General features: G+C 60.5%; 1 protein-coding gene across 1 annotated transcript; it reads left to right on the top strand.

Annotated features, from left to right (window-relative positions):
* Positions 1-673: 673 nt before the first annotated feature.
* On the top strand, positions 674-25,588 carry UBE2L3 (ubiquitin conjugating enzyme E2 L3). The gene is made up of 4 exons (XM_043490236.1): positions 674-798; positions 11,248-11,343; positions 21,410-21,596; positions 24,326-25,588. The coding sequence occupies exons 1-4, from the start codon at positions 772-774 to the stop codon at positions 24,478-24,480; spliced, it is 465 nt and encodes a 154-aa protein (XP_043346171.1). The 5' UTR covers positions 674-771; the 3' UTR covers positions 24,481-25,588.
* Positions 25,589-25,590: the final 2 nt, after the last annotated feature.

The raw sequence follows: 25,590 nt of genomic DNA on the forward strand, positions 1-25,590 counted from the left end.
GCTGTCCACCTCCAGGGCCCTTTTCCTCTGCTCGTGGGACACCCACCGCTCTTAGTGTGGAGAAGAGCTCCTTCCCAGGGCTCCGTGATCCCCGGCGCACCCTGGGCGTGGCCTGCACTGCCGCTGGGGTCCCAACTGCCATCACCTCTGCCTGGATGACTTCCCTCCTTCCCGGTCCCTACCGCATCCTCCGTCCTCCAGCCAGAAAACTCTGGTTACACCCAGGCATCTGATCTGACCCTGGGGTCCCCCTTCCGACCTCAGAGTCGCTCCTTTCCACCCTTCGGTCCCTGCGTTGCTTGGGGCGGGGGGGGAGGGGGTAAACGCTTGGCCTCCACCCTCTTTCTGTTTCCTAAGAGTGTTACTTAACGCTGTTAGCTCAGCGAGGCTCCCGCCCCACCGGCCCCCGTGGGAAATAGGTCCTGCACAACCCCTTCCCCATCGCAGAGGCACTGAGCGGTGTCTGAAAGTATCCCGGTCCTTCTGCACACCTCCTGCGGCCAGTACCGCTGTGCACCTACTGTGTGCCAGGGCCCGATTCCACCCTGTCTGCTAGCGCCGCCGCCCCCGGCACCCGCGGGGTGGGTGGGGGGAGGGACGGCAGGGCCCCCCGCGCGCGCCCCGCGCGCGCGCGCCCGCGCCGTGCCCGCGCACAGTAGGCGCCGCGGCTGCGCGCGCGCGCCGCGGCCCCTCCCCCGCTCCAGGAAGTGCGGGGGCTCCGGCGCCGGCCGCCGCGATGCATTCTGGGCCAGCAGCAGCACCAGAGCCAAGATGGCGGCCAGCAGGAGGCTGATGAAGGTAAAAGCTATTCTCCGGCGCCGGCCGGCCGGCGGGCGGGCGAGCAGCGGCGGCGGCCGGGCCTCCCGCGGCCGTCCGGGCCCCTCGGGGCGCCGCCCGCCGCCCCCCGCCCTGCGTGGGGCCGCCGCCCCGGGCCGCGAGCCGAGGGGGCTAACGGGGCCGCTAGGCCTCAGCCCCGGGCGGGAGCGCCAGGCCGCGCCGCCCCGCCCGGCTCCGCGAGCTCTCTCTCTCCGCGCGGCGGCCGCGGCGGCTCCCGGGCTGAGGCGGCGGCTCCCAGGGGGCCCGAGCGGCGAGCCCGCGGGGCCGCCCCGCCCTGGGCCGCGGCGCGCCGGGCTCGGGGCGGGGGGCGAAAGTTAGGCCGGGGCGGCGCGGGCGCCCGGCGGGCCTGTCTCTGCGGCCGGGTCTCCCCGCGCCCCCCGGTCCTCGCCTTCCGCGCCCCGGGCCCTGCTGGAGCCAAGTATGCCGTCCTGGGGGCGGGGATGGCGGTGGGAGTCGGACCCGGCCAAAGTTTACAAAAATAACCCGCTACTCTATCTCGAGGGCGGCGGGGCGCCCTCTCGCTCGCTGGCCGCCCGGGTGCGGAACCACCGGCCGTGCCCCGCCGGGCGGGCCTAGGCCTCTCTGGAGCGCGCCTACCGGCCGTTCCCCTCTCGCCCCCCCGCCCCGGAGCCCGAGCTCGCCTCGGGTAGCCCTGCCGGTGGAGGTGCTGCACCGGGCCGGAAACGAGCAGGACCCGGGAGCCGGCTTCCTGAGCGACCGTGGAGGGCTGGGGCTCCTCCCGGGCAGAGTCGTGCTGCGGAGAGCCAGACGCGGAGCTTGGGAGTCCCGGCACCCCGCCCCGGGCCCTGGCTACTCGGGAGCGTTTCCTTCTTTTTGTCCACTAAGGGCTAGAGACGACGTTGAACTTCCTAAGACTCGATTGGAAGTGGGCTCAAAAGGACGGTCAGCGGAGTCCAGCCTTGTTCTCTCTTCTCTTGTCCACGACCCAGCCATCCACACAGTCATCCGGATGGGAGGACGGATACTGGGTTATTTCCCTGCATTCCTCCCCGCCAAGGCTAGCGCTCCTTGATGCCTTTCGGATGTTACTTTTCTGGAAAGGCGTCTTGATGTTCGTGCCTCCATCTCTGCTCTTACTGAGATGACTTTGAATCAGGCCTCACCTCTCAGGGTGCCCCCCTGAGTTCTCGCCTTCTCTGACTTGCCTTCTGGGCCACCGCAGTTCTTTTTCTTTCTGAAGCACATAGTTAATCCTTTCACTCCAACCCCTTCCAGTCCTAATGCCTGTGACTTTATTGTCCTGGGACGTTAATCCCGGCTTCCCCACATGCCAAACCCTGTGGCTTCTGGAAAAGCAGTCCATTTGGCCACACCTCCTGCTTCTTGGTTCCCCACCACTTTTTTTTTTTTTTTTTATATCAGGGTATCCTCTTGCCAATGCAGGAGACGCAGGTTTGATCCCTGGGTGGGGAAGATCCCCTGGAGGGCGAAATGGCAACTTGCTCCAGCCCTCTTGCCTGGAAAATTCCTTGGACAGAGGAGTCTGGTAGGCTACAGTGCGTGGAGTTAGGAGAGTTGGCACGACTGAGTGAGCACACACACGGAGGTGATTGACAGTGTTGGGGTCGTTTTAGGTGGACAGCTCAGAGGCTCCGTCGTGTTGTGGGCACCTTTTCTTCCCCAGACTCTCTCCCGTGCAGCCTGCCAGGTTACGTGGCGCAGGGCTCCCTGTGTGCCGCTGCAGGCCCTGGGTTTCCCCACCACTCTTGCGCCTCATCACCGTAGCTGCCTGTCTGCTTAGCTTTGACTTTGAGCTGCTCTGTGCTTCATTTTCACGCTTGTGTGTAATCCTCCCTGTTATTCCCGTTGGTAGGTGAGAGAATGGGATGCAGGGAGTCTCTGGCTTGCTCCAGTTTCCTAGCTAGGGAGGGAGTGAGCTGTGATTTTCCCAGTCTGACTCCACAGCCCCCGGCCCTTAGGCGTCCTTTGCACGTGCCGTTTGCTCTCCCCGAGAAAGGCAGCCTTCCCCTTGCCCGGCCTTCCTTCCAGGGAAGTCCTGGGTTCAGCCCTGCAGCCTTGCCCCCGTCCCCTCACAGGGAGTAGTTTCTTCCTTTGTGTGACCACAGCATTTTGTGCATGTCTCTGAGTGCTTGTCACTCTGAGTGCTTGTCACAGTTGGAGTTGTGTTGGACTTGGCCTTTCCTCCTGCGTTCTGAGTTCCTCAAGGGCAGGGATCTTGACCTAATTCATCCTGGTATCCCTTAGTCTAGGTTAGTTGACCCAGTTTGGGGCTCCCAGGGGTCTGAGAAGGGAATTAAATGGCTTTTCAGTTACTTTTGTATTGTAAAAACTAGCGCTTAGGAAAGACGAAACACTAACATTTACGAAGCACTCACTGAGTACTAGATCATTTGTGTAATTTTTTTTAATCTTCTCAATAACTTGTGAAGTTAGCGTGTCATCGTCTTCACTTTAGCAGTGAGGTAGTTGTGAAGCTTAGCAGGCTGTCCAGGGAGAGATGCTCCATCTCCCTGGCTCCGAATCCCAGGTTCCATGCCCCTCCCCACACGGTCTCCCTTCTTACTCCAAGGAGTGCAGAGGAGCATGTTGGATTCTTGACTAGTGGCTGGAGATTCTTTCAGTTCAGTAGCGGATGCTCCTTACAAGACGCTAATCATTGACTGAGAGTCAGTGTTTCGGCTTAGTTTTTAAAAAAAAAGTACCGAATCAGGTCAATCAATACACAGGTTGGATAATAAAAGGGATTTCCGGTGGTGAAAAGTAAACTGGTGTTGAATAGTCAAATGGATTACGTCTTAAAGAGCTTCACGTTTCCTCAGAGACCATTTTCTGAGACACTTGGAGTCAGAGATTTTCTTTGTAACAGCGGACTGTCTGCAGATAATGTAAAATGCATTATTAAAAGTAGAGCGATTTGCATATGTCAGGCCAAGAAGTTATTTTAGGCAAAGTGAATGTGATAAAGTCTTTAGTTTAAAAAGCAATTGCCGAAAGGATTGGCCTTTTTTTCAGGACCGTTTTTAGGAATTACAGTGTCAATAAAACATTAAATACATTTTAATTTGCAAGCGGCTAATTCCGTATCGATGGCAACTGCCAGATTGTAACCATTGCTTCAGTCAGGAGGGGAAATGGCTACAAAACTGAAACCTGTAGGTGTGGCTGAGGGAAACTGGTGGCAGTCTGCCTTTCTTTTTAGCCTCTCAAGTGCAGCGCGCGTCTCCCCCACGGCCCTCCAGCTGGGTGTCTTCCCAGAAGGGCGTTTCTCAGTAGGGGAAATGTGTAGATGTGAGAGGGGTGACGTTCCACTAGTTACTATTACGCCGTAACTTGTCGGGAGGGATTCAGAGGGATGGCAGCATGTCAGTGCTGTTTGACTCCTGCTCACCCCCATCTACACGCTGGTGTGCCTTCTGCCCGTAACCACGTGGGAGCGAGTGGGGGGCTGCTGACTGACAGCGCAGGCCCTGGAGTGGTGCTGAGCAGGGAACTCACGTGCTCTTGAGGGCAGGCGTAGGGCTCACCGAGGTTAGTGCGTCTGGGGGTGCGGGGGGGTGTGGGAGGGGAGTTTTCCCGGTGGTGTCGTGCCGGTTCGTGTTCCGAATCCCCGGGTTCTGGGGACTCAGGGAAGAAGCTGCGTTTTTTACCCTAAATTCGTGCCTCGCAGTGAGTCGGGACCGTTTTAGCCTCCCTTAATGACATTCTCTGTAAACGCTCCTCCACGGAGAGGTAGGTGGGACGGGCCCCGCCCAGAGAGAGTGTGCTGTTGCTGCAGCACTGGGACCTTTTCTTGGGGTGCACACGAGAACAGAGACACTTGTCTCGAGGTGCTCGTATCTCTTCTCATCTTGTTACAACTCTAAATTAAGAGGCTGTTGATTTCCGTTTTAATATGCTAGGTCACTGGAGTGTCCTCACTCTTGGAAAGGATCACTAAATGTTCAAGAGGTACTTCTCTTTTCTTTGACACAACAGTAACTTGGGAATTAAAGCTTGGAGAACCACGGCGCCATCCCCCCTGGCCTGGACTCTATGTCTGTCATCCCGCCACCTCGAGAGGGAGGTCTCCTTGCAGTGGTTTGTGGACCACCTCCCTCCTGCTCTGCACCCCTGTGCCGGGTCCATCTGCCCTTAGTTAATGGGCCGCTTGTCTGCCCTGGCACCAAGGAGGGACCTGAGGCCCCCGCCTCGCCCCTTCCTCCTGCGAGGAGCCCCTTGCCAGCTGCTGCTGAAGCAGGCCTTTATGTCCCTTCCCTGCCAGGCTTCTCTGTGGCCCGCGCTGTGCCCCACGTGCGAGCGACCCCTGGTCGTGGCGCACGCCTGCTTGGGATCGCTCAGTGGGTCCTCTGTGCTCCCCCCCACCGCCGCCTCGGCCCCACGCCGGCCCTGAGTGGCAGCACGCAGAGAGCCGCGCCCATGCTGCTCCCAGGAGCTGCACCGTTCCTGGCGTCTTCCTTCCAGGGTGGGCTCCGCAGCCCATCATCCCTGCCCACCCGTCCTGGACTCCCCGGGGCCTGTGAGTGCAAGGCCAGCATAGCTGATTCCTGGTTCTCAGAGGCTCAGCTCCATGGGACAGGGTGGGGGGTCCCCCTCTAGGCTGTGCTCTCAGGAGCTGGAGGAGGGGGATGGCCCAGCCTAGAGCAGAGATCCGGGACGCCCACCCGCTGAGGAGTGGGGAGCAGGGCGGGACCCCTCTGGCAGGAGGCGGCCCGAGCTTGCTCTGGCCGTTGGCGGTGAGGAGCTTCCATCCTTCAGAGCAGACAGAGGGGCCCAGCCTCGTGCCGCCGACCTCCCTGGGCGGAAGGGACGACGCCTATGCAGCGCTTCCTGGGATGCTGGGCACGGGCCGGGGTTACCCGTGGTCGGAGGCACACCCCCCCCACCCCCCACCCCGCCCCGGCTGGGCTGCTGGTGGAACCAGCTCCTGTCACAGCGCTGTGAGGGTGGGCCTCAGGAAGGGTGGCAGAGACACTGTGCCTTTCAGCTGAGGGCCTGCCAGCCCCGGTGCCGCGTCCAGAAGCGGGCACCTGCTGGCAGGGGCCTTGCCTGCTTGTGTGTCCTGCCCAGCCTGGTCGTCCCAGGGCTCAGGTGAGCCTGGCCCTCGGCCCCGAGAGGGGAGCGGCGGGGCTCGTTCAGGGCCAAGCTGCTCGGCGGAGGACACTGGGGGGCGGTCCCGAGCTCGGTTTCGGAGCGTGTCCTGGGCTGCTGCGTGTCAGCTCAGGGAGCCCAGGTGAGTTGCTGGACCCGTCTGGGCGCGGGTGACGTCACCTGTGTGAAGACCCAGTGAGTTACTGAATAGCAAGATCGCAGAGGTGCGCCCAGCACATTTTCGGTGTGGGTGTCAGCGCGGGTGTGAAGACAGCGGCCTGTGGGGGGCTGTGGAGGGGGTGCTGCCTGTGGGGTCGTGGGTTGGGGCCCAGAAGACAGGATGACCCCCTCCCCGCACACCCGCCCTCCTGTCTGTTGAGGTCACCTGTCCATTAGGGCTAGGTTAATGAGAGGTTTCCTGAGATAGTCATGCGATCATCTTTGTTTAAAGATGTTTACTTTTTGCAGCAGAATTATGCAGCTCTCGAGTTCAAAATGGGTCTCTCAGACTCCCCTGGGTGTTTCCTCTTCCTGCCCTGAGTGCGAGGGCCAGTGAGGCCGCTGAGCTGGGCGGGCGGTCCTGGCAAGGACCCTGAGCGTCTGGTCTCCCTCCATTCCTGGCCACCATCTCCAGCCTCCAGAGCTGCGGGGCCCCAGCAGGTGGGAGGCCAAGGCGGGCTGGTGCCCATGGGCGGGCACCCGTGGGTGGAGCCAGCCGGGCCCGCACTGCTCACGCTGAGCGTGGACTCCTGAGGAGGGATGGAACGGAGAGGAGGCTTCCTCTGGGTCGGGGGCGGGGGGTCGTGCTGTTTGAACCGCTCCTGGCCTGTGTCTGGTTGGAGTCTTCTGTGCTCCACCGTCTTGCCGGGCCTTGTTGCCGCTTCTCACCGGCGAGCTCGGCAGAGGACTGAGATGCTGTGGGATGGCCCAGCCCGGTGGGCGCGCGCGGCTGGCGCCGTGACTGGCGTCAGAACCGGTGCTCGTGCCGCGGCCCTGTCGCGCGGGGGCACCCACACTCTTCGGCTGGCGTCCGACGGCCTCTGGGCCTATCCTGAGATGGCTGGTAGACGTCCACACACGCCCACCCGGCCGTGGCAGTTGCTGGGAAGCTCCGCACAGGAGAGCACCCGCCAGATGACCCGCTGCGTGGTTCACACCCCGCCCGTCTTGGGCTGCCAGGCCCGCTGCCGCGCAGGTGAGACAGGCGGACGCGCGTCCTGGGGCTGCCTTAGCTTTCCCCCAGCGCCCCCGCCGCGTCTGCTCCTCGGTCAGTGCGTGGTGGTCTGGCGCTGGACCTGGTTCAGCTCTCTGTCTGCCTCCGGCTCATCCGTGTCCCGCCTGAGCTCTGGGGTCCTGATTTCTCCAAAGGGTTGGCAGAACCAGCTCCCAGAGTCTGGACTGGCGCTGAGCGTGGTGTTCGCAGCAGTAACTGAGTGTGACGCGCTGGCACGGTGCCATCTGCTTGCTGGGGGTGGTCCTGCCCCCGTGGCGAGCAGTCCCTGAGACTGGAGACGCGCGTCCTGGGGCTCTGAAGCCTGGTGCTGGAGTTTCCAGTGCACTGAGTTAGGGTACCGTCACCGTGGGGGGGGCGTTTCCCCGTCGGGGTGCGGGCTGGGAAAGCGCCTTTTTGTCCCAATCGGCCCCTTTGACCCCATCCGGCAGTGGCAGGGAGCCCTTCCGGGTGGTGGCCGTCCCACGGGGCGCTGATACTGGACAGGCCTCCTGCGCCTTCCCTTCGAACACCAGGCTCCGCCTGCCAGTTTCCTTCGGCCTGGACGGGAGGGTTCTTGGAACGTTGCTGGCACGAGAGACCCTCGCTGGGTGCCCTGCCGCATAGGGACGGCTCTGGTGCAGGCCCTCTGTGTCCCTGCTTCTGTCGTCTTGGAACCCGAGTGAGTCTCTTGTGAGTCCTGGAAGGTGCCGTTCCCGGGCTGCTAGCCCCTTGCTGTCCTGACCGGAGCAGGGGGGCCCCTGCTGCCCCCGCCCACAGCCCTGTGACAGGCTGTCCCCAGGCCGGCGGCCCCAGCGCGGGCTCTCGTCCCGGCCTTGTCCCGCATGAGGTCTGTCTGTGGCCGGCCTCTCCAGCCTCTGCGTCAGCAAGCCCACCCACCTGCCTGCCTCCACGGGGGTCGAGAGGCTGCAGACGGCGGCTCTTCTTGGGCGGGTGGGCATGAGCCCCCGCAGAGGCCCGCATCCTACCTGGCGTCCCGCCTGCTCTGCCCGCGTTGGGGCGCCCGGGAGGGGAGTGCGACGCGCTGAGGGCAGGCCCCATCCTGTGTCGTATTTTGAATCGGATCGGGTCACTTGTGAAAGCTTCGCGTAACAACCCTAAATGCCTGCATCTCTCATTGAAGGCCTCCTGAGCGCTGGTTGAAGGCTCACCAGAGCTCTCGACACCAACGCACATCACGTCCTCGTCGTTACATGCAACAGATTGTGTGTGTTGGTGTCTGGACACGCTTCGAACTTGCGGAGGGGAGTGGAACCCCAGTGTCTCCTGTAGCTCTCCGTCTCCAGACCCGACGGCGCGTGCTGCGGTCCTCTGCTCCGCCTGCTGCTCGGATGGCCTGTGGAAGTCACGGTGCTGTTCTGCGTACAGCAGTGTTGGGGGTGGCTGGGGGCCGGCACGCCTGTCTGTCGGGAGGGCCAGGGTGGAGACTGCGGATCAGCGGGGTGCGTCCCGGCCGGCACCGCCCTCCGCAGGCGCTCGGAACCCTGGCGGGCCCTGTGGTGCCGCGTGCTGCCCGCGGGCGAGGCCTCTGCCCGGGGAGCTCGCTTCCAGCACTGGGAGGGCCTGCAGTGGTCCGGGCCTCAGGCCCTTCCCTGTGGGAAGGTGGGGTGGTCCTCAGGCAGGCTGTCCTGTGTGAGGGTGAGCAGGGAGGTGGTGAGCTGTGCGCCTGGCCGGGTAGAGGCTGTCAGCACAGAGAGTCTGCTGGGCAGCGGTCCCCTCGGGGCCCCGTGGGGTGCAGCCCTCTGCCCCGCTGCCAGGGAAGCCCCTGTCCCTGCCCCGGGGGCCTCTCGGCAGCTGGCCCTGGTCGCTCCTCGCCCAGCAGGGCCGAGGCAGACCTCGGCGGACCCTGCGCTCTGCTCTCCTGACTCCGCTCAGAGTCAGGCCCCCGGCTTTCCTTCGTGGGCGGCGTCCTGCTCAGCTCTGAACGGTGTGGTCTCCTGTGGTCACTCCCTACCCGTTCCCTGTCCTCGGTCACGGGGCGCGGCTGCTCTGGCGGGGCTGCCAGGCCTTGAGGCGACCCCGTCTCCTCTCTGGCGCCTTGAGCCGGCGTCCTTGGCTCGTCCTGGGTGGAGGTGTGACTGGCCTTCCGGCTGTGCTGTGGTCTTGTGCAACTCGGGACTTTCTGCGAGTGCGCTGGCACGAGCGTGTCCGTGGCTCTCAGCGGCGGGGGCCGGGCGGGCGGTGTCGCGGGCTGGCCTCTGGTGGACAGGGTGTGGCCGCCACCCTGTTGAGAAACCCCAGGCTGGCCGCATTCCCTGGAGGTGCCGGGCAGGCCGGCCGGCTGGTTTGTCTCGTTATCTCTCGCTTCTGCCTCATGCCCCCTTCTCATTGGTTAGAATGATGCAAAGGGGCTTGCCTCCTCATCTTTGCTGAGCTTGACTTGACAGCGGGGTGACTGGGCTTCACCCGGAAGCGAGCTCCGCTTTCCCGAGGCTGGACCTTGCAGGCCACGGCCTCGCCGTCTCCTCCCGGGGGGTGGGGGGGGGTGCCTGTCCCACGCCCGTGTCTCTCGATGCCGGAGCTGGGTGCCCGCCCGGTGCCCGCTTCTCCTCCTGCTCGAGCAGGGCTGGTTCACGGCCGTGCGACGATGGCGTCCCACCCTCACCTGCTTGTGTTTCTTTCCCGTACCTCACGTGGTGAGTGCGTGGGTTTCTGAAGCTGTGAGGCACGCGCACGGATTATTTTAAAACTCCCTGAATCCACCCCCGTCGTTGGTCTCATCGTTTTCTGTTTCTCGGCTGTGTGGTTAGTGGGGTCTTTGCTTTCTGACCAGGGATTGAACCTAGGCCCTTGGCAGTGAAAGTGCAGCGTCTTAACCACTTGCTGCCAGGGAAGTCCCTCATTTGGTTTAAAACTTTTGCTTAGCTTGGTAGGATGCAGCCTTAAGGGACGTGGCGTTTCCTGTCCCTCGCTGAGACCGCAGTGTCTCGAGCAGAAGCTGAGCGCCCGGAAAGAGCCTCCCTGGCCCCTGCTTCCCTCCGTCACGAGCCCTGTGGCTGAGCAGGTGTGCGTGACGTGGGCTCCTGGCTGCCGGCGTTTGCACTGCTCTGCGGGAGCTTCGTGTGGGGAGCGGGCCAGAGCGGGCTGCAGGGGAGAGTCCCTTCCCCCCCGAGTCTCCCCAGGCCCTGGGCTCCAGGGAGCCTTTCCTGTGACTGGAGGGCCAGATGGCAGGGCGTGTGGTCCGTCAGGGTCCCTGTTGCCTCCTCTGCGTGTTCATGTGTCACGCCGTCCTGACCACGCCAGCTCCTCCCCCTGTCCTGCCGCGGATCCCCAGGGTGCCTGGTGCACCGGCCTGCGATGGGCGTGTGGGGTGCTGAGGAGGGGGGCTGGCTCGGAGGGGCTGCCAGGGCCGCGGGCGCCGTCCCACGGGCCCTGCGGAGGAGGCAGGCCTGGCTGTGGCCTTGCAGAGGAGGCTGCTCTGTGGTGGATGCGAGCTGGGTCGGGGCTGGTGGGGACGTGGGCGGGGGCTGCCTCGGGCAGTGACGCCTGTCGGGTGGTCGCTCGAGTCGCCTGGGGGCGACGGGGGCTGTCAGGCCAGTGCCCAGGGCAGAACCAAGTGCCAGACGGTTCGGTTCTCGGCCAGAGTTGGGACAGGGCCCTGTGATCGATCACCAGGATGGAGTGGCGTTTGCACGACCGCGTCCCCACCAGCCCTGACCCGGCTCGCGCCTGGGCCCTGCCCTTGCGGGCCGCCGAGGAGGCTGGGCTCGGGGAGCTCCCCCCGCCGTGCCTGGGCCTGGCGCCCCAGCTGCGTGCCATGTGGAGGGAGAAGCCGCAGCCCTGGGCTTGTTGGCGCCTCATCCTGCCCCCTCCCCCGAGCATGCAGGCAGTGCTGCCTGGGTCCGCGCTGGCCCTGTGCCCTGCCGCTCAGGCACAGCCCGCAGGGAGGGGGTCCCCCGGGGCTGGGCTTCACCGAGGTGGGGCGTTTGGGGCTGGGGAGTGGGTTGGGGCCGCCGCTCCGGGTGTCCCTCCCAGGCCAGGGCGGTGCAGCCGCGCTGTGAAATGCCTCGTGGTGGCGTCGGCGCCCGGCCTAGTTTGAGGGAGTCCGGAGGGGTAACCCGTGGTGCCTTCCCCCATGTGACACCCCCCTGTGCTTTGTCAACCAACAGGAGCTTGAAGAGATCCGCAAGTGTGGGATGAAAAACTTCCGTAACATCCAGGTCGATGAAGCTAATTTGCTGACTTGGCAAGGGCTCATTGTTCCCGTGAGTACTGGACACCTCCCCTCCAGCAGCCCCGGACGGGGCTGGGCGCAGGGCCAACAGGCACCCCCCGGCCCTGGTCTCCTGGCGTTCGGGGTCCCCGCCTCCCAGGCCCGGAAAGGCCGTGTGTCCAGACCACACACCCAGTGCAGACCAGCCGCCGCCTCCTCGTCTTGGGCCTGGGATCCCGCCGCGTCCTCTGCGCTCCCGCCTGGCTGCCTGTGTCTCTGGTTGTCATGCGCCTGCGTCCCAGCCTCCTCCCGGGCCCCCTCCCGCTCTCTCCCGGTGTCCCTGGGCTCCCGCCCCGGCTCTGCCCCACGTCCAGCTGCCTGCCGCCCAGACCTCCTCTGGTGGGGTGCCCGCCAGGAAGCGCACCGCAGCTTCCTGCAGCCTCCCTGCCCTCTGGGTTCCGCGTTCCCTTTCTGCGGCCCTTCCTTGCTCCCCCCTTCAGAGGCACATCCCACGGGGCCTCCAGCGGGGACCCTGGCTCCCCGCAGCGCCCACCGGAGCGGTCCGGCCACGGCCCCGAGGCCCCCAGTCCCGTCCTGCGCGTGCCCTCAGCTCGTCCAGCCTCCCGCCTTCCTTTTGCTCTGTCCTTTGTCCCGGGGACCCTGCTTCTGTTCCCCAGGGGCTTAGCAGTGAAGTACCTGCTTGGCAGTGCAGGAGACGCAGGTGTGATCCCTGGGTCTGGAAGATCCCCTGGGGAAGGGAATGGCAACCCACTCCAGTGTTCTTGCCTGGGAAGTTCCACGGACAGAGGAGCCTGGCAGGCTGCAGTCCGTGGGGTTGCAAGAGTCGGACAAGACGGAGCCACCGAGCACGCACGCGCGCGGGCCCTGCCTCTTCCAGCGTCGCCCCGCGTCCTTGCTGGGTGTGGGGGTGGAGTCTCAGCCTCTGTTCGGCCTCCTTGCTGGAGGCGGCCTCGCTGGGACGCAGTGTGCCTTCCGTGTCCCCGTGGGCTCTGAACCAGGACCCTCGGACGAGTGCCGCCTGCCTCCTTGTTCTTCCTGCCTCCCACCCCCACCCCTGCGCATGAAATCTCTCCTTGCGGTCAGAGGGGCCGCTGTGCCTGAGCCAGCCGGGGAGCACGCTGACCGGAGATGCCGCCCTCTTGGCCCTGATTGTGGGCCATGCTTCTGCACAGATCCCTGGAGCTTGACAGCACCCTGGACTTGCAGTTCAGTTTTGTGATTGTTTGGAAACCTCAGCAGAGAGACGCCGTGTAGTGTCAGCACACGCTGAAGACAGCAGATGGCGGTGTCCAGCCTGGCTGTGCCCAGCCCGCCCACTCTGGGGACCCGTCAGGTGCCAAGCAGAAGGGGGCCGTCACCGTCGCTCGCGGGGTTTGTCTTCTGCTGATGGGGTCAGGCAACAGCTCAGGTGTGGGCCCTGTGAAAAGTGCTGGGAACGGACAGGGAGGGTTTGAGTGGTTGGGCCGGGCCATCTACCCCAGGAGCTCAGCGGTGGCTCCGAGCATCGGTGGCGGTCCAGCAGGCGTTTCTGGGGCCGTGCTGGCAGAGCCGGGGCTGGGGGTGGGGGGGTTTGATGCCTCGTTGAGCGCTGGGTGGGGTCCCGGTGGTCCGGCCTTCCCCCTGGGGCAGTGGGGCCTGGAGACCGAGGCCACGGCCGGAGCTGCTCCCACCGCCTTGCTGCTCATCCTGGGCTCGGATGCTGGGGCGGTTCGCCGTTGCCGCCTCCAGGAATCTTCCCAGCCCCAGGGTCGAACCCACGTCTCCTGCACTGGCAGGCAGAGTCTTAACCACTGGATCACCAGGGAAGTGCTTAAAGTTTCTCTTTTAAAAAATTAGTAGATTTTGCTTCATCAGTTTTTTTATTGTGATAAAATTTATGTGACATAGTCTGTCAGTTTAGTCTTTTTTTAACTGTACGATTCAGTGGCATTAGTTACAGCCAGGTGGTTTTGCAGCCGTCATCGCTGTTTCCAGAGTCCACGCGGAAATAAGTTCTGCAGCCGTGAGCTAGTAATGCTGCGCCCTCCAGCCCCGAGCCCTGATGCTCTATGAGCTGCTCTCTGTGTCTGTGAGTTTATAGTGTGTGTGATAGTTTATATAAATGAGTTGTATAAAATCTGTTGGTTTTTTATCTGGCTTATTTCAGTTAGCAGAGTTTTTTGAAGGTTCAGCTGCTTTGTACCCTGTGTAAGAACATCCGTTTTATGGATAAGCTTATTATAAGACTCTTATGGAGTCAGCCTCTGCCACACGTGTACCGGGCCTTGTGTCCGCCCGTCCTCCGCTGGTGGGCAGGGGGGTCGCTGGCCTCTCTGGCCGTGTGGTGCTGCTGCTGTGAGCGCTGGCATGCAGCTGTCTGCTTGAGTCCCGTCTGCAGGGCTTTGGGGGAACATGCGGAGTGGCTGGGCCACGTGGCAGCTCTGGGTCCAGCCCTTTGAGGGGCTGCCATGCTGATTCCCACAGTGGCTGAACCTCTCACAGCCCCACGGCCAGAGGACAGGAACTTCTGCATCCTCCCCCTACCCACGGTGATCCCCCCCACCCACGGTGATCCCCCTTACAGTGATCCCCCTTACCACAGTGATCCCCCCTACCCACGGTGATCCCCCCTACCCACGGTGATCCCCCCCACCCATTTTTCTATGTTATCACCGTTCTGTTAGATGTCAGCTAGCATCTCACGGCCATTCTAGTAGATGTCAGCTAGCTTCTCACAGCAGTTTTGTTATACCATTCTGGTAGAAGTCAGCTAGTGTCTCACAGCCGTACCCGAGGCTCGCATGTCGGCACGCCCTGATCACCTGGAGGGCGTCGTGTGCAAGGGTCCCGCTCAGCGCTCTGCATTCTGTGCGTGTGCGCGGCGTGTGCTGCCGCCCGTCGGCCGTGGGGCATCGCACGCACAGAGCCGTCTCCCTGCCTCAGCCCTCCCCCCGACCCCCGGCTCCTGGCCGCTGGTGGCGCTTTTCTCTAAGCGGTCTTCCTAGTCTGCCCGTTCTGAGCGTGTCCTACAGTTGGACTACAACAGCTGCTGAGGTTGTCTTCCTTCACTGAGTAACGTGCAGTTAAGATTTCTCCATGTATTTGGATAGTTGTTTCTTTTTAGTACCAGATAATATTCCATTGTCTGAGTGCACACAGTTTATTTATCCATTCATCCCTGAAGGACATTTTGATTGCTTCCAGATTTTGGCAATTCTGAATAAAGCTGTTACACACGTTTTGAGTTGGGTTGTTTGTCTCTTTGTCTTTCAGTTGTAGGAGTTCTTTATATTAAACTCTCATCAGACATATCATTTGCAAATATTTTCTCCCATTCAGTCTCTTGATTATGTCCTTTGGTGCACAAAATGTTTAATGTTCATGAAGTCCACTTTTCTTTTGCTGCTTGTGTCATATTCAAGAAACTATTGCCAAACCCAGGGTCATGCAGGTTTGACTTTTGTTCTCGTCTGAGAATTCTTACAATCTTAACTCTCAAACTTAGGTCATTGATCCTTTTTTTTTTTATTGGTGTAGGAATAAAGGTCCGACTTCATCCCTTTTGCATGTGGATATCTAGGTTTTTTAGGGCTATTTGTCAGAAAGACTGCTCTTTCCCAGTGAATGATCTTGGCATCCTTGTCAAAAATTTATAGAGCTAGATTACTGATGAGGGCCTTCCGGTACAGTGCAGGGGATACTCAGTCCTGTGTAACGACCTGTGTGGGGAAAGAACTGTGAACACAGTGGTGTCGTGTGTGCTCACTGACTCACTTTACTGCCCAGGACACCAGCACCGCCTCGTGAGGGAGCGCCCGTCCTGCGCGTGAAGCAGCGGCGGAGCGTGTTTGTGAGGGCTCACGGCTGGGCTCAGTCTGTTGGCCTGGGTCGGTCCTTGTGCCAGGACGACACTGCTGTGCTTAGTGTAGCTTTGTAGTGAGTTTTTGAAATCAGGAAACGTGAGCGCTCCGGTTTTGATCTTTCTCAAGCTGGTTTTGACGGTTGGAGGCGCCCGTGTACCTGAGCAGGAGGACCCTGTGGGCCTTGCCGACAGACCCCTGAGGCCCCTCGCTCCGAGTGTCTGATGCATGCTTCCTCAGTTGTTTTTCAGATCCTAAAACCCCCAGTGGAAGAAACGAACTACTTGGAGGGGGTGAGCAGGTAGCCTCCAGGCCTGCTGGCACCTAAGGATCGATAACCTTAACCCTTGTGACTGCACCCTGTCACCTCACCTTCACCAAGCAGAGGACCCACCCGAGCCGCCTGCGTGGCCCGGGCCCCGGGTTTAGGCGCTCTCCCTCCCGAGCCGCCTGCGTGGCCCGGGCCCCGGGTTTAGGCGCTCTCTCTCTCCCGAGCCGCCTGCGTGGCCCGGGCCCCGGGTTTAGGCGCTCTCTCTCTCCCGAGCCGCCTGCGTGGCCCGGGCCCCGGGTTTAGGCGCTCTCTCTCTCCCGAGCCGCCTGCGTGGCCCGGGCCCCGGGTTTAGGCGCTCTCTCTCTCCCGAGCCGCCTGCGTGGCCCGGGCCCCGGGTTTAGGCGCTCTCTCTCTCCCGAGCCGCCTGCGTGGCCCGGGCCCCGGGTTTAGGCGCTCTCTCTCTCCCGAGCCGCCTGCGTGGCCCGGGCCCCGGGTTTAGGCGCTCTCTCTCTCCCGAGCCGCCTGCGTGGCCCGGGCCCCGGGTTTAGGCGCTCTCTCTCTCCCGAGCCGCCTGCGTGGCCCGGGCCCCGGGTTTAGGCGCTCTCTCTCTCCCGAGCCGCCTGCGTGGCCCGGGCCCCGGGTTTAGGCGCTCTCTCTCTCCCGAGCCGCCTGCGTGGCCCGGGCCGCGGGTTTAGGCGCTCTCTCTCTCTCCTGAGCCGAGAGCTGGCGCTGTCCCGACTGCTCGCGTGGCTCCTGGGCGTCCCTTCTCATGACCCTGTGTCAGCAGGCCGGCTGTGCCGAGCACCAGCACGTGGACCAGGTTTGGGTCAGTAACGCACTTTGAGGTCCCCTTTGAATTTCAAGAAGGATTCTTCCATTTAGGAAAAAAAAAAATCGGTTTTGATAGGGATCACATTGAGTTTTCAGATCGCTTTACTGTTACCGTGTATTACTGTAGATGACAGTACTGTCATCTGTAGTAAGCCTTGCGGTCTGTGAACCCAGGACGTTTTTCCGTTTAATTAGCTTTTCTCTTGTTTCGGCATGCTTTGTAGACTCCAGTGTACAAGCTGTACAAGCTTCACACGTCTGCGTTTTTCAGCTCAGGATATAGAAACAAAAACAAAACCATAGGCTGGGCCACACAGAACCCCAGAATTCAGTTTTCTCACAGCTGCGGAGGCCAGAAGTCCCAGGGAAAGGGCCGGCAGGGCCCCTGTGTCCTCAGGCTCCTTGTCTCGGCGCTTGGGGGGAGAGCAAGGGTGCGATGCGCTCGCCCGCTCTTTTTTTGACCTTGCTGCCTGCAGGATCTTTTTCCTGCCCAGCGACTGAACCTGCGCCCTCAGCAGTGTGTCCTAGCCTCTGGGCCTCCAGGGCAGCCTCAGGAGCTCTCCTCATTTAGGACATGGATGCTGTCAGCTCAGGGCTCCACTCCGTGACACTGTTGAACCTTAATTACCTCTTTACTCTCGGCACGCTGTGGGGGCATCCATGTGTGGATCTGGGCGGGGCGGGGGGACACCAGCATTGAGTCTGTAACGGCCACCTTGCTTAAACATACCCTGGACATTTTCATCTTCTCAGTGGTAACTATAAATGGGATTGTTTGCTTCATTTCCTTTTTGGGCTCCCTGTTGATCATTGTTAGTGTGCAGAAACGCAGGTGACATTGGTGAGTTGCTTTTGCTTCTCACGGTGTGTGTGTGAGTCATCTTAGAGTTTTCCGTGGGTACGATCAGGCCAGGTCCAGATCGAGGTGGTTTCATTTCTCCCTCTCTAGTAGGGGTGCATTATTTCCTTTTCTCACTTGAGTGCCCTGGCCAGAGCTACCAAATATTGAATTGTGGTGGTCTCCAACCTTTTTGGCGCCAGGGACAGGTTTGGTGGAAGAGAAGTTTTCTGGGTGGGGGTGGTTTGGGGATGATTGAAGCACCTTACTAGGATCTGATTTGACGGGAGGCGGAGCTCAGGCGGCGATGCAGGCAGTGCCCAGTGGCTGTGAATCTTCTCCGTAGAGGCGGTGTGCCTAATTGTCAGTGGAATAGCTTGCGTTCTTGTTTTGCACAGTCTCTGCATCCCGGGTGGTATCACCTCCCTTCGGGTACACAGTGGGTTTGGCCTGGTGGCCACATGTTGGACGGAACGTGTGGACTCAGGCCTGGTTCACAGTGAGGGAGCTGGGTGGACGCCAGCCTGGAGACGGGGCGGCCTTGACTAGACAGCCCTCTGCCCTCTGTGGGGCTCCTCCCGGGGTGACTTCTGCTCTGTGGCGGGGGCGGGGGTGCTGTCTCAGCGAGTTCTGGCTCAGGCAGAGTCCTTTATCTGTCCCCGCGTTTCCTGTCCTTGGCCTGCGCGTTACACAAGCAGTCTGTGGACTGTCAAGTCTCTGGTTCTCACAGTGCACTGCAGACTGCGTTTTGGCGTGTGCAGGCGGGCTGTCTGCGTAGCGTGGCCTGTTTGTCTTGTTGACTACATGCCAGCAGCCACCTTTGTCCATGGGACGACCTTGGGCACTCTGAGCCTCTCCAGGAGGGACAGCCTTGCCCTCCGTCGGAGCCCTGCTCCTGAGTCAGCCTGCTTCCTCTCCGTGGTTTCACTGGGAGGCAGAGACCACGTGTCTCACCCATTAAAGAGTGCAGTTCAGTGGCCTTCGCTGTGCCTACCCTGTCACAAGGGTAGAAGGGTCTGTTATCCTCAGAGAACGCTCCGGTTAAGGTCGCCCAGCCCCCAGGCACTGCGCTGCCCGGTGTGTTTCACTCCTGTTTCGTGAATGTGCACCCGCACGCTTGGTCTGCCGCGCAGCCTCCCTTGTCTGGCCTCGTCCCTGCTGTGGTGCGTCCAGACACCGCCCTGTCGTCTGCCAGTGGCCCTGCGATGGCTCTCCAGGGTTGACTGGTCCGTCCACCGCTTGAGAGTCGCTTGGTCGTCTCCACGGTTCGGCTGTCATGAGTAGCTCGCTGCGGACATTCGCGAGTGGGGTTTCCCCTGGAGGTGTCTTCACTGCTCAGGGTGCCGGCCTGGGGTGGGGCTGCAGAGCCCTGTGCCGGCTCTGTGTCTGGGGCTTTGACGGGTGCAGGCTGTTTCCACAGTGGCCGTACCGTGCCACCCCACCGCTGCGCGGGAGCGTCCGGCTTCTCCACCTCCTGACTCCGGCTCGCTGGCGTCTGTCTGTCTGCTGTGCAGCGCTCCTCGCAGGTGTGAAGTGGTGTCGCATTGTGGGTTTTGGTTTTGTTTTGTTTTCTGGTCTTGCCACCCAGAATGTGGGATCTCAGTTCCCCGACCAGGGATCAGACCGCCTGCATTGGAAGCCCGTTGGCAAGTGCTGGACCTCCAGGGAAGCCCTTCTTGTGGTTTTCATGGGCTTTTTCCTGAGGGGATGATGAGTCTCTCTCCCATGTGCTTGTTGACCATTTATGTTTCCGTTTTGGAGAATTATCTGTCCATGTACCTCACCCACTATAAAACTGGGTTACTATTCGGTTGTAGTTTCGTTTTTGAAAGCTGTGTGATCAGTTTTTCTCTCCAAACGAGGACCTGTTTTATTTCCACGTGAATGATCGTGCGTTGATCCTGCCTGTTACTCGCCGTGGGGTCCTCAGGCGTCCGCTCGCTTCGCCCCCGGATGCTGTGGCTGGTGGTGGGCGCTCTTTTCTGTGGAACAGACTCCAGCCTGGTTCTGGAATCCTTGTGTTCCAGGTACATTAAACTGTTGTTTGAGGGAGGACATCCTTGGCCATGTTGAAGAGAACAACGTGAACACTGGTGGTGACGACCTCAGGGTCAAGAGGAGAAATGGATAGGTTAGCCGTTCCGTTAGCAAACGGTTCTGGGGATGCCTTGGGTCCCTGCACTCAGGTATCACCCGGAATAACAGAGAAGGAAGGCTGCTTCTGCCTTGAGAATACAATCGGTGACCTTGACCTCGACCTCATGGCTTCCCAGAGTGGGTGCTGCTCCCGGAGCAGCAGTGCCCGCCGGTCAGTCCAGACACTCCTCACAGGTTTAACACGTTCCCGCCGGCAGTGGGGAGGGCTGAGGCGTCGGGCTGCGTCTGCCAGGGGCACACGCTACTGCCCCAGCGAGGGCCGGGTGCCACAGCGGGGGGGGCGACGGCAGCAGCAGAGTGGTGCACGCAGGAAGCCTGAGCCCGCCCACACCCCACGTTCTCTCCCGAAGACATGCATTTCTCTGACGTTAGTAGCTCTGGAGGCTGGGTCCTAGAGAGCAAGTGTGACTCTCCATTTGAGCGGGCACAGGCTTGCGGTCCCTTGACCACGAGCATGATGGAATAACTGTCGTTGTTGTTCAGTCGCTAAGTTGTGTCTGACTCTTTGCGACTCCGTGGACTGCAGCACACAGGCTCCTCTCCTCTGCTGTCTCCCAGTTTGGTCAAACCCATGTCCATTGAGCCAGTGATGCCATCCAACCATCTCATCCTCTGCCGTCCCCTTCTCCTCCTGCCTTCAATCCCTCCCAGCATCAGGGTCTTTTCCAGTGAGTCATCTCTTTGCATCAGGTGGCCAAAGCATGGGAGTTTCAGCTTCAGCATCAGTCCTTCCAATGACTATTCATGGTTGATTTCCTTTAGGATGGACTGGTTGGATCTCCTTGCAGCCCAAGGGACTCTCAAGAGTCTCCTTCTGAGTATCTCTTGAGTTCCTACTTTTGCATTCCAATCCCCTGTGATGAAAAGGACATGTTTTTTTGGTGTTAGTTCTAGAAGGTCTTGTAGGTCTTGATAGAACTGTTTGATTTCAGTTTCTTCAGCCTCAGTGGTTGGGACATAGACTTGGATTACTGTGATAATGAATGGTTTGCCTCAGAAACAAACCAGGATCATTCTGTCATTTTCGAGATCGCACCCAAGTACTGCGTTTCGGACTCGTGTTGACTAGGAGGGCTGTCCATTTCTTCTATGGGATTCTTACCCACAGTAGTAAATATAATGGTCATCTGAATTAAGCCCATTCCATCCATTTTAGTTCACTGATTCCTGAGATGTTAACATTAGGTAATATTCAGTTAATTGCCATCTCCTGCTCTACCACATCCAGTTTACCTCGATTCACGGACCTAACATCCCAAGTTCTTATGCGGTATTTGTTCTTTACAGCATCCGAGTTTACTTTCACCACCAGACACGTCCACAGCTGAGCACCGTTCCTGCTTTGGCCCCAGCGCTTCCTTCTTTCTGGAGCTATTAGTCACTGCCCCCTGCAGGAGCATATTGGACACCTTCTGACCTGAGGGGCTCATCTTCCAGTGTCATGTCTTTCTGCCTTTTCATACTGTCCATGGTGTTCTCCAGACAGGAATACTGGAGTACTTTGCTGTTCCCTTCTCCAGTGGACCACCTTTTGTCAGAACTCCTCACTGTGACCCGTCTGTCTCGTGTGGCCCTGCGCGGCATGGCTCAGCTTTATGAGTTACTCAAGCCCTTTCTCCACAACAAGGCTGTGATCCATGATGGAGAATGGAATAAACCTGGGCGCCAAAAGAAGCGCTCTGACAAGCCACAGAGGACCCTTAAACGCTTTCTGAGTGAAAGAAGCCAGTCTGAAAGGCTCCGCGCTGTGCGATTTCAGGCAGAGGGTGCAAGGCGGCCCACAGCATCCAGCACCGTGACAGGCTGTCTGCAGGATGTGGCCTGTGGGTGACGATGTGTCGGCCCCTCACTCGTTACGTGGCAGTGTTGGTGCTTGGGGAGGCTGTGTGTGTGTGTGTAAGAATTCTGTATCTTCCTCTCGGTTTTGCGGTAAAGCTACAGCTAATAAAAGAAAATAAAGTCTATTTTTTAGAAAACAGAGAGAGGCCAGGGTGTCCATCTCAGGCGCCCTGCTCTAAGAATACTGATTATCATTCCCCTGGTGGTGATGAGGCTTCAGCTGATGTAACCTGTTGAATCAGATGCAGTGTGTTCGAGGTAAAACCCTTGGAGCCATCTTGTCTCAGCTGCAGGCTCACGCTGGCCTCCTCCTCCCCTGCAGGACAACCCTCCCTATGATAAAGGGGCCTTCAGAATTGAAATCAACTTTCCAGCAGAGTACCCCTTCAAACCACCGAAGATCACATTCAAAACAAAGATCTACCACCCGAACATCGACGAGAAGGGGCAGGTGTGTCTGCCGGTAATTAGCGCTGAAAACTGGAAGCCAGCAACCAAAACCGACCAAGGTAAGGCGCACGTCCCCTCGATGCCAGCAGGCCTGGAGCCCAGACGGGCCTGAGGCGCCGGCCCCGCGTACCCGGAGGCAGCCGCTTCCCGCTGTCCCACGGGCGTGACGCGTCGCCCCTCAGCTCCAGCCCGCGAGGAGGCTGCAGGGTGCGGCCCTGTCGCCGGGAGTGTTCGTGAAGGACCGCGGGCTGCATAGAGGGGAGCGGCCTCCCAGCGGGTCACACGTGGGCTCAGGAGGAAGGTGGGAGGGAAGGTGCTGGGGCTCGGGGACTAAGGGGAGGGCGAGCCGGAGGGCGAGGCAGGCCGCAGGGTGCCCGGGGCTCGAGGGGCGTCGTGGGAGGGCCTGGCCGGGCTTGAGGCGTGTGCCCACGTGGAAGCAGGCCCGGAGCTGTGTGCGCCTCTGGGCCAGTGCCCGTGCGCGCTCAGGTTTCTGGGAAGGGTCCTTGGGTCAGTACTGTGGTCACCCCCCTTTGTCCCCTGTGAGTGACGCCACTTTGTTCTGGCCCGTGTTCAGCTTCCTTCTGTCTCCTCTGTGCGGCGTCTGCGCTGCTGCCTGCGGGCTTCGTCCAGCTGGGGCGGCCTCCCCTCTGCAGGGCTCAGGCCCTGGCGCGTGGGCTCCGGAGCGGAGGCGCACGGGCTTCGCGGCCCCGAGGCACGTGCCGTCTTCTTGGACCAGCGATCGAACCTGTGTCCCCTGCGCGGCAGGCAGGGTCTTAGCCCCTGGAGTACCGGGGAAGTCCCTGGGTTTTGTTCTCAGTTCTGTAACTGTGTTTTGCGGTCCTCACCTGATATTTTTGGTGGCTTTCTTAAAAGTGATTCCCTGAACCACTTACATGGTCTTTTTAGATTAGAGCGAATGGATGAGTCTGGAATTTGACAGGCTGCAGGTATGTTTATTTTTTCTGGTGGCGTTTATAATCATTTTCCAGTGGAACCGATGGAAGATGGGTTTAAAAGCCTTTCCCACAGCAGAGCTCCGTGGATGAGGTCCCCATGAAAGGCGTCCACCGGCTCCCACAGCTGAGCGCCGAGGGGAGTCAAGGGAGGCGTCCCCAGGGGACTCGGCACTTGGTCTGCGCGCGCCGACCTCCGTCCAGCCGAGGTCCGTGTCCTCGTGTGAGGACAGGCCTGGCCTTCCCCGCACAGACTCGGCTCTGTGAGGACGCCGGCAGCTGCGTTTGCTCAGGCGGCCGGACCAGCTTCCGGTCTCCTCTCTCACCTGGCACCCAGGGCGGGGGCCCTGCTGGGCGCCCCGGTCGGCCATGGCAGCTAGGGGCCTGTTTTCAGCGGAGGTCTTGGTGCGCAGACGGCACGCCCCGCTTGTCCAGGTTGCGAGTGCTTATTTCAAACAGCCACGTGACCGAAGAGACGTTGCGTTCTTTTGTGCTTGCTGCCTCAGGGTGTGAAGAGGAAGCTGCCCTCTTACGCAGGGTGCTGTCTGCGCAGTGACAGGCAGGTCGCTGCTCCATGGGGGGAGGTCCTGGCGAGGCCTGGCCCTCCTCCTCGCCGCCTCAGCCGTGTTTCCCCACGTCTCTGTTCCCTGTGACTGTCCTGTTACACAGCGTCTCCGAACCTCGTGGCTCAGGGCGACTGCACTTTATCACTCCCGTGCCGTGGGCTGTCTGCTCAGCTGGCCACTCGGGGTCACTGTACCCCGCGTTCCCAGCAGCTCTGTAGCAGATAGCTGACGGCTGCAGGCGATGAGACGCGGCAGAGGGAGGGGAGCCGGAAAGGAGATCGATCCATCGGGGGTGCTGCTGGGGGGCCAGGACGGGATCACTGCTGATGGGGCTGCGCTTGTGGGCGCAACAGAGGTACACAGTGGTGTCACACGGTTTTGTGAATATGCTGAAAGCAACTGAATTGTCTGGTTTTTAGAGAGTTTAGTTCTTGGTCTGGTGAATTATATCTCAGTTTTTAAAAAGAAAGTAAAGAAGCATCAAAAATGGGAGAAAAATCCAGAAGCAAGGCAAACCTGAATCATACAGAAAGGCTGTAGTGGTTGGCAGTAACGGTGCCAGATGAAGGAATAGAAAAGCAGTTTTTTCCACAGTCTGGTTCTGGCACGTACCTGGCGGCAGAGCGCGGGCTGCGCTGGGTGGTGAGTGAAGTTGATGCCGTCAGGAGCGAGGCCGGTGTCCCCCTGGCCTCTGTGGGAGCGTATCGCAGCGTAGCAGCGGACGCCGGGGACGGGAGTCAGGTTCCCCCGTGCCCCCGTGAGGTCCCGTCAAGGTCCTGGCTGCCCTCGGGGGAGCATTGTGGAGGCCAGCCTGAGCCGTGCGAGGGCCTCTACCTCTGGAGTGGACGTCCAGTGCTGCTGGGGGCCGAAGCCTCCCGGCGGTCAGACAGGTGGTCAGAGGACCCATTCTCAGCCACTCAGGGGCTCCTAGGGCTCTTCCGGGGGGCTTACCGTTCACACGGGCATCCTGAACCAGGTCGAGTGCCGGGCACACTGCCTGGCCCCTGCCCTGGGGAGGCTTCACCTGTGTGAGAGGGGAGTGGGAGTGGCTGGGGGCTGGGCTCCCCAGGGTGTCAGCACAGGAAGGCTTCCTGGAGGAGGAGAGGAGGACGCGGTGTCCTGCTGTGCGGCGTGGGCGGTCCTCGTCAGGGGAGCGGTGGGCTGAGTGCTGCTGGCTGGCGTTCTGGCCGAGCGGGGGCCGCGGGGTCTGGGGGCGCTGGTGCCGAGTGGGGGCCTCTAACCTGCGGTGCCCTGTCCTTCTCTTCGCAGTCATCCAGTCCCTCATAGCACTGGTGAACGACCCCCAGCCCGAGCACCCGCTCCGGGCTGACCTAGCTGAAGAGTACTCTAAGGACCGTAAAAAATTCTGTAAGAACGCTGAAGAATTTACAAAGAAATATGGGGAAAAGCGACCTGTGGACTAAACTCTGCCGCGATGGATTCCAGCAAGCGTGAGCAGAGACCCCGAGCAGTGCATTGAGATCCCGCAAAGCAGGACTCTGTGGAAAATCGACGCGTGCCACCGCCTGGCGTCTGCTTGTGGCAGTTACTAACTTTCTACAGTTTTCTTAATCAGAAGTGGTCTAGGTAACCTGTAAAGAAAGGATTAAAAATTTAAGATGTTCTAGTTCTGCTTTCTTTGTTTTAAAAATCATTGCTTCAACCTACTTTTAAAAAATGGTGTTTCTTTTCCTGTCCAAATTTCTCCAAAATCAATTTACATTTAGGCCATAAGGTTTAAAAAAGTGGGGGGAGGCTATGGTTCCTCTCTGCCCTTGCAGCTGCCAGTTTCTTGCATTTTGTTTGATTCTCACACCCCCACTCCCCCAGGCCCGGCCCCACCTCTGCCGGGAGGGGCGGCCCCGCCTCCAGGCCCCTCTGCTCCGCCCTGGCTGGCCTGGTGTGGGAGTCAGTGCAGACTCCTGACTGATTTATAGCCTCCTTTTGAAAACACCAAGAAACAAGCAAACCTCCACTCCAACCCCCAACCTAAAACAAACAAACAAACCCCGTGGAAAGGGGAGGTCTATCTCTTCTGTAAAACCCTGGCTAACGTTGGCCGGCCAGGATGAACCTCCAACCGCCGGCCCGTGGAGGTTGGCCCCGGCCCGTCGGCCGGAGGACAGCGCACCTGTGGGAGGAAGTCCTCGCCAGGGAGGTGGTCCTCCCTGCATCCCCTCCAGAAGACGTCAGGTCTCCCTGCGGACAAGTGCTGGCGTGTCCACGCGCAGGTCGGCGCTTGCCTGTCGCCGCCGAGTCCACCGACGTGGCTTGGAGCTCCTCCTCCGCCTCCTGAGTGCAGCCGCCCTTCCTCAGCTCGTCTGACCCTCCGCTAACGCCAGTGACGCCGCGCCAGCCCGGGGCCGCCGGCGACCCCAGCCGGGAACAGGACGGTCCCCCTCCATCGGACTCTCCACCTTCTTGGAGTCAGGCTCCACGTGAAGCTCGCTCAGTAATCTCCTTGACATGTTTTATATTGTTTTGACCGCCTTCTTTTGTAGAAATAAAAATTGACCTTAGAATTTATCGTCAGA

The sequence above is a fragment of the Cervus canadensis genome, chromosome 1 (genome assembly GCF_019320065.1).
Source record: "Cervus canadensis isolate Bull #8, Minnesota chromosome 1, ASM1932006v1, whole genome shotgun sequence".
In the NCBI taxonomy this organism is placed as follows: domain Eukaryota; kingdom Metazoa; phylum Chordata; class Mammalia; order Artiodactyla; family Cervidae; genus Cervus; species Cervus canadensis.

Coding starts and splice junctions, on each gene's coding strand:
- UBE2L3 (XM_043490236.1), top strand. CDS start 772: ATGGCGGCCAGCAGGAGGCTGATGAAG. Junction 799..11,247: donor CCAGCAGGAGGCTGATGAAG/GTAAAAGCTATT, acceptor GTCAACCAACAG/GAGCTTGAAGAGATCCGCAA. Junction 21,597..24,325: donor AGCAACCAAAACCGACCAAG/GTAAGGCGCACG, acceptor TTCTCTTCGCAG/TCATCCAGTCCCTCATAGCA.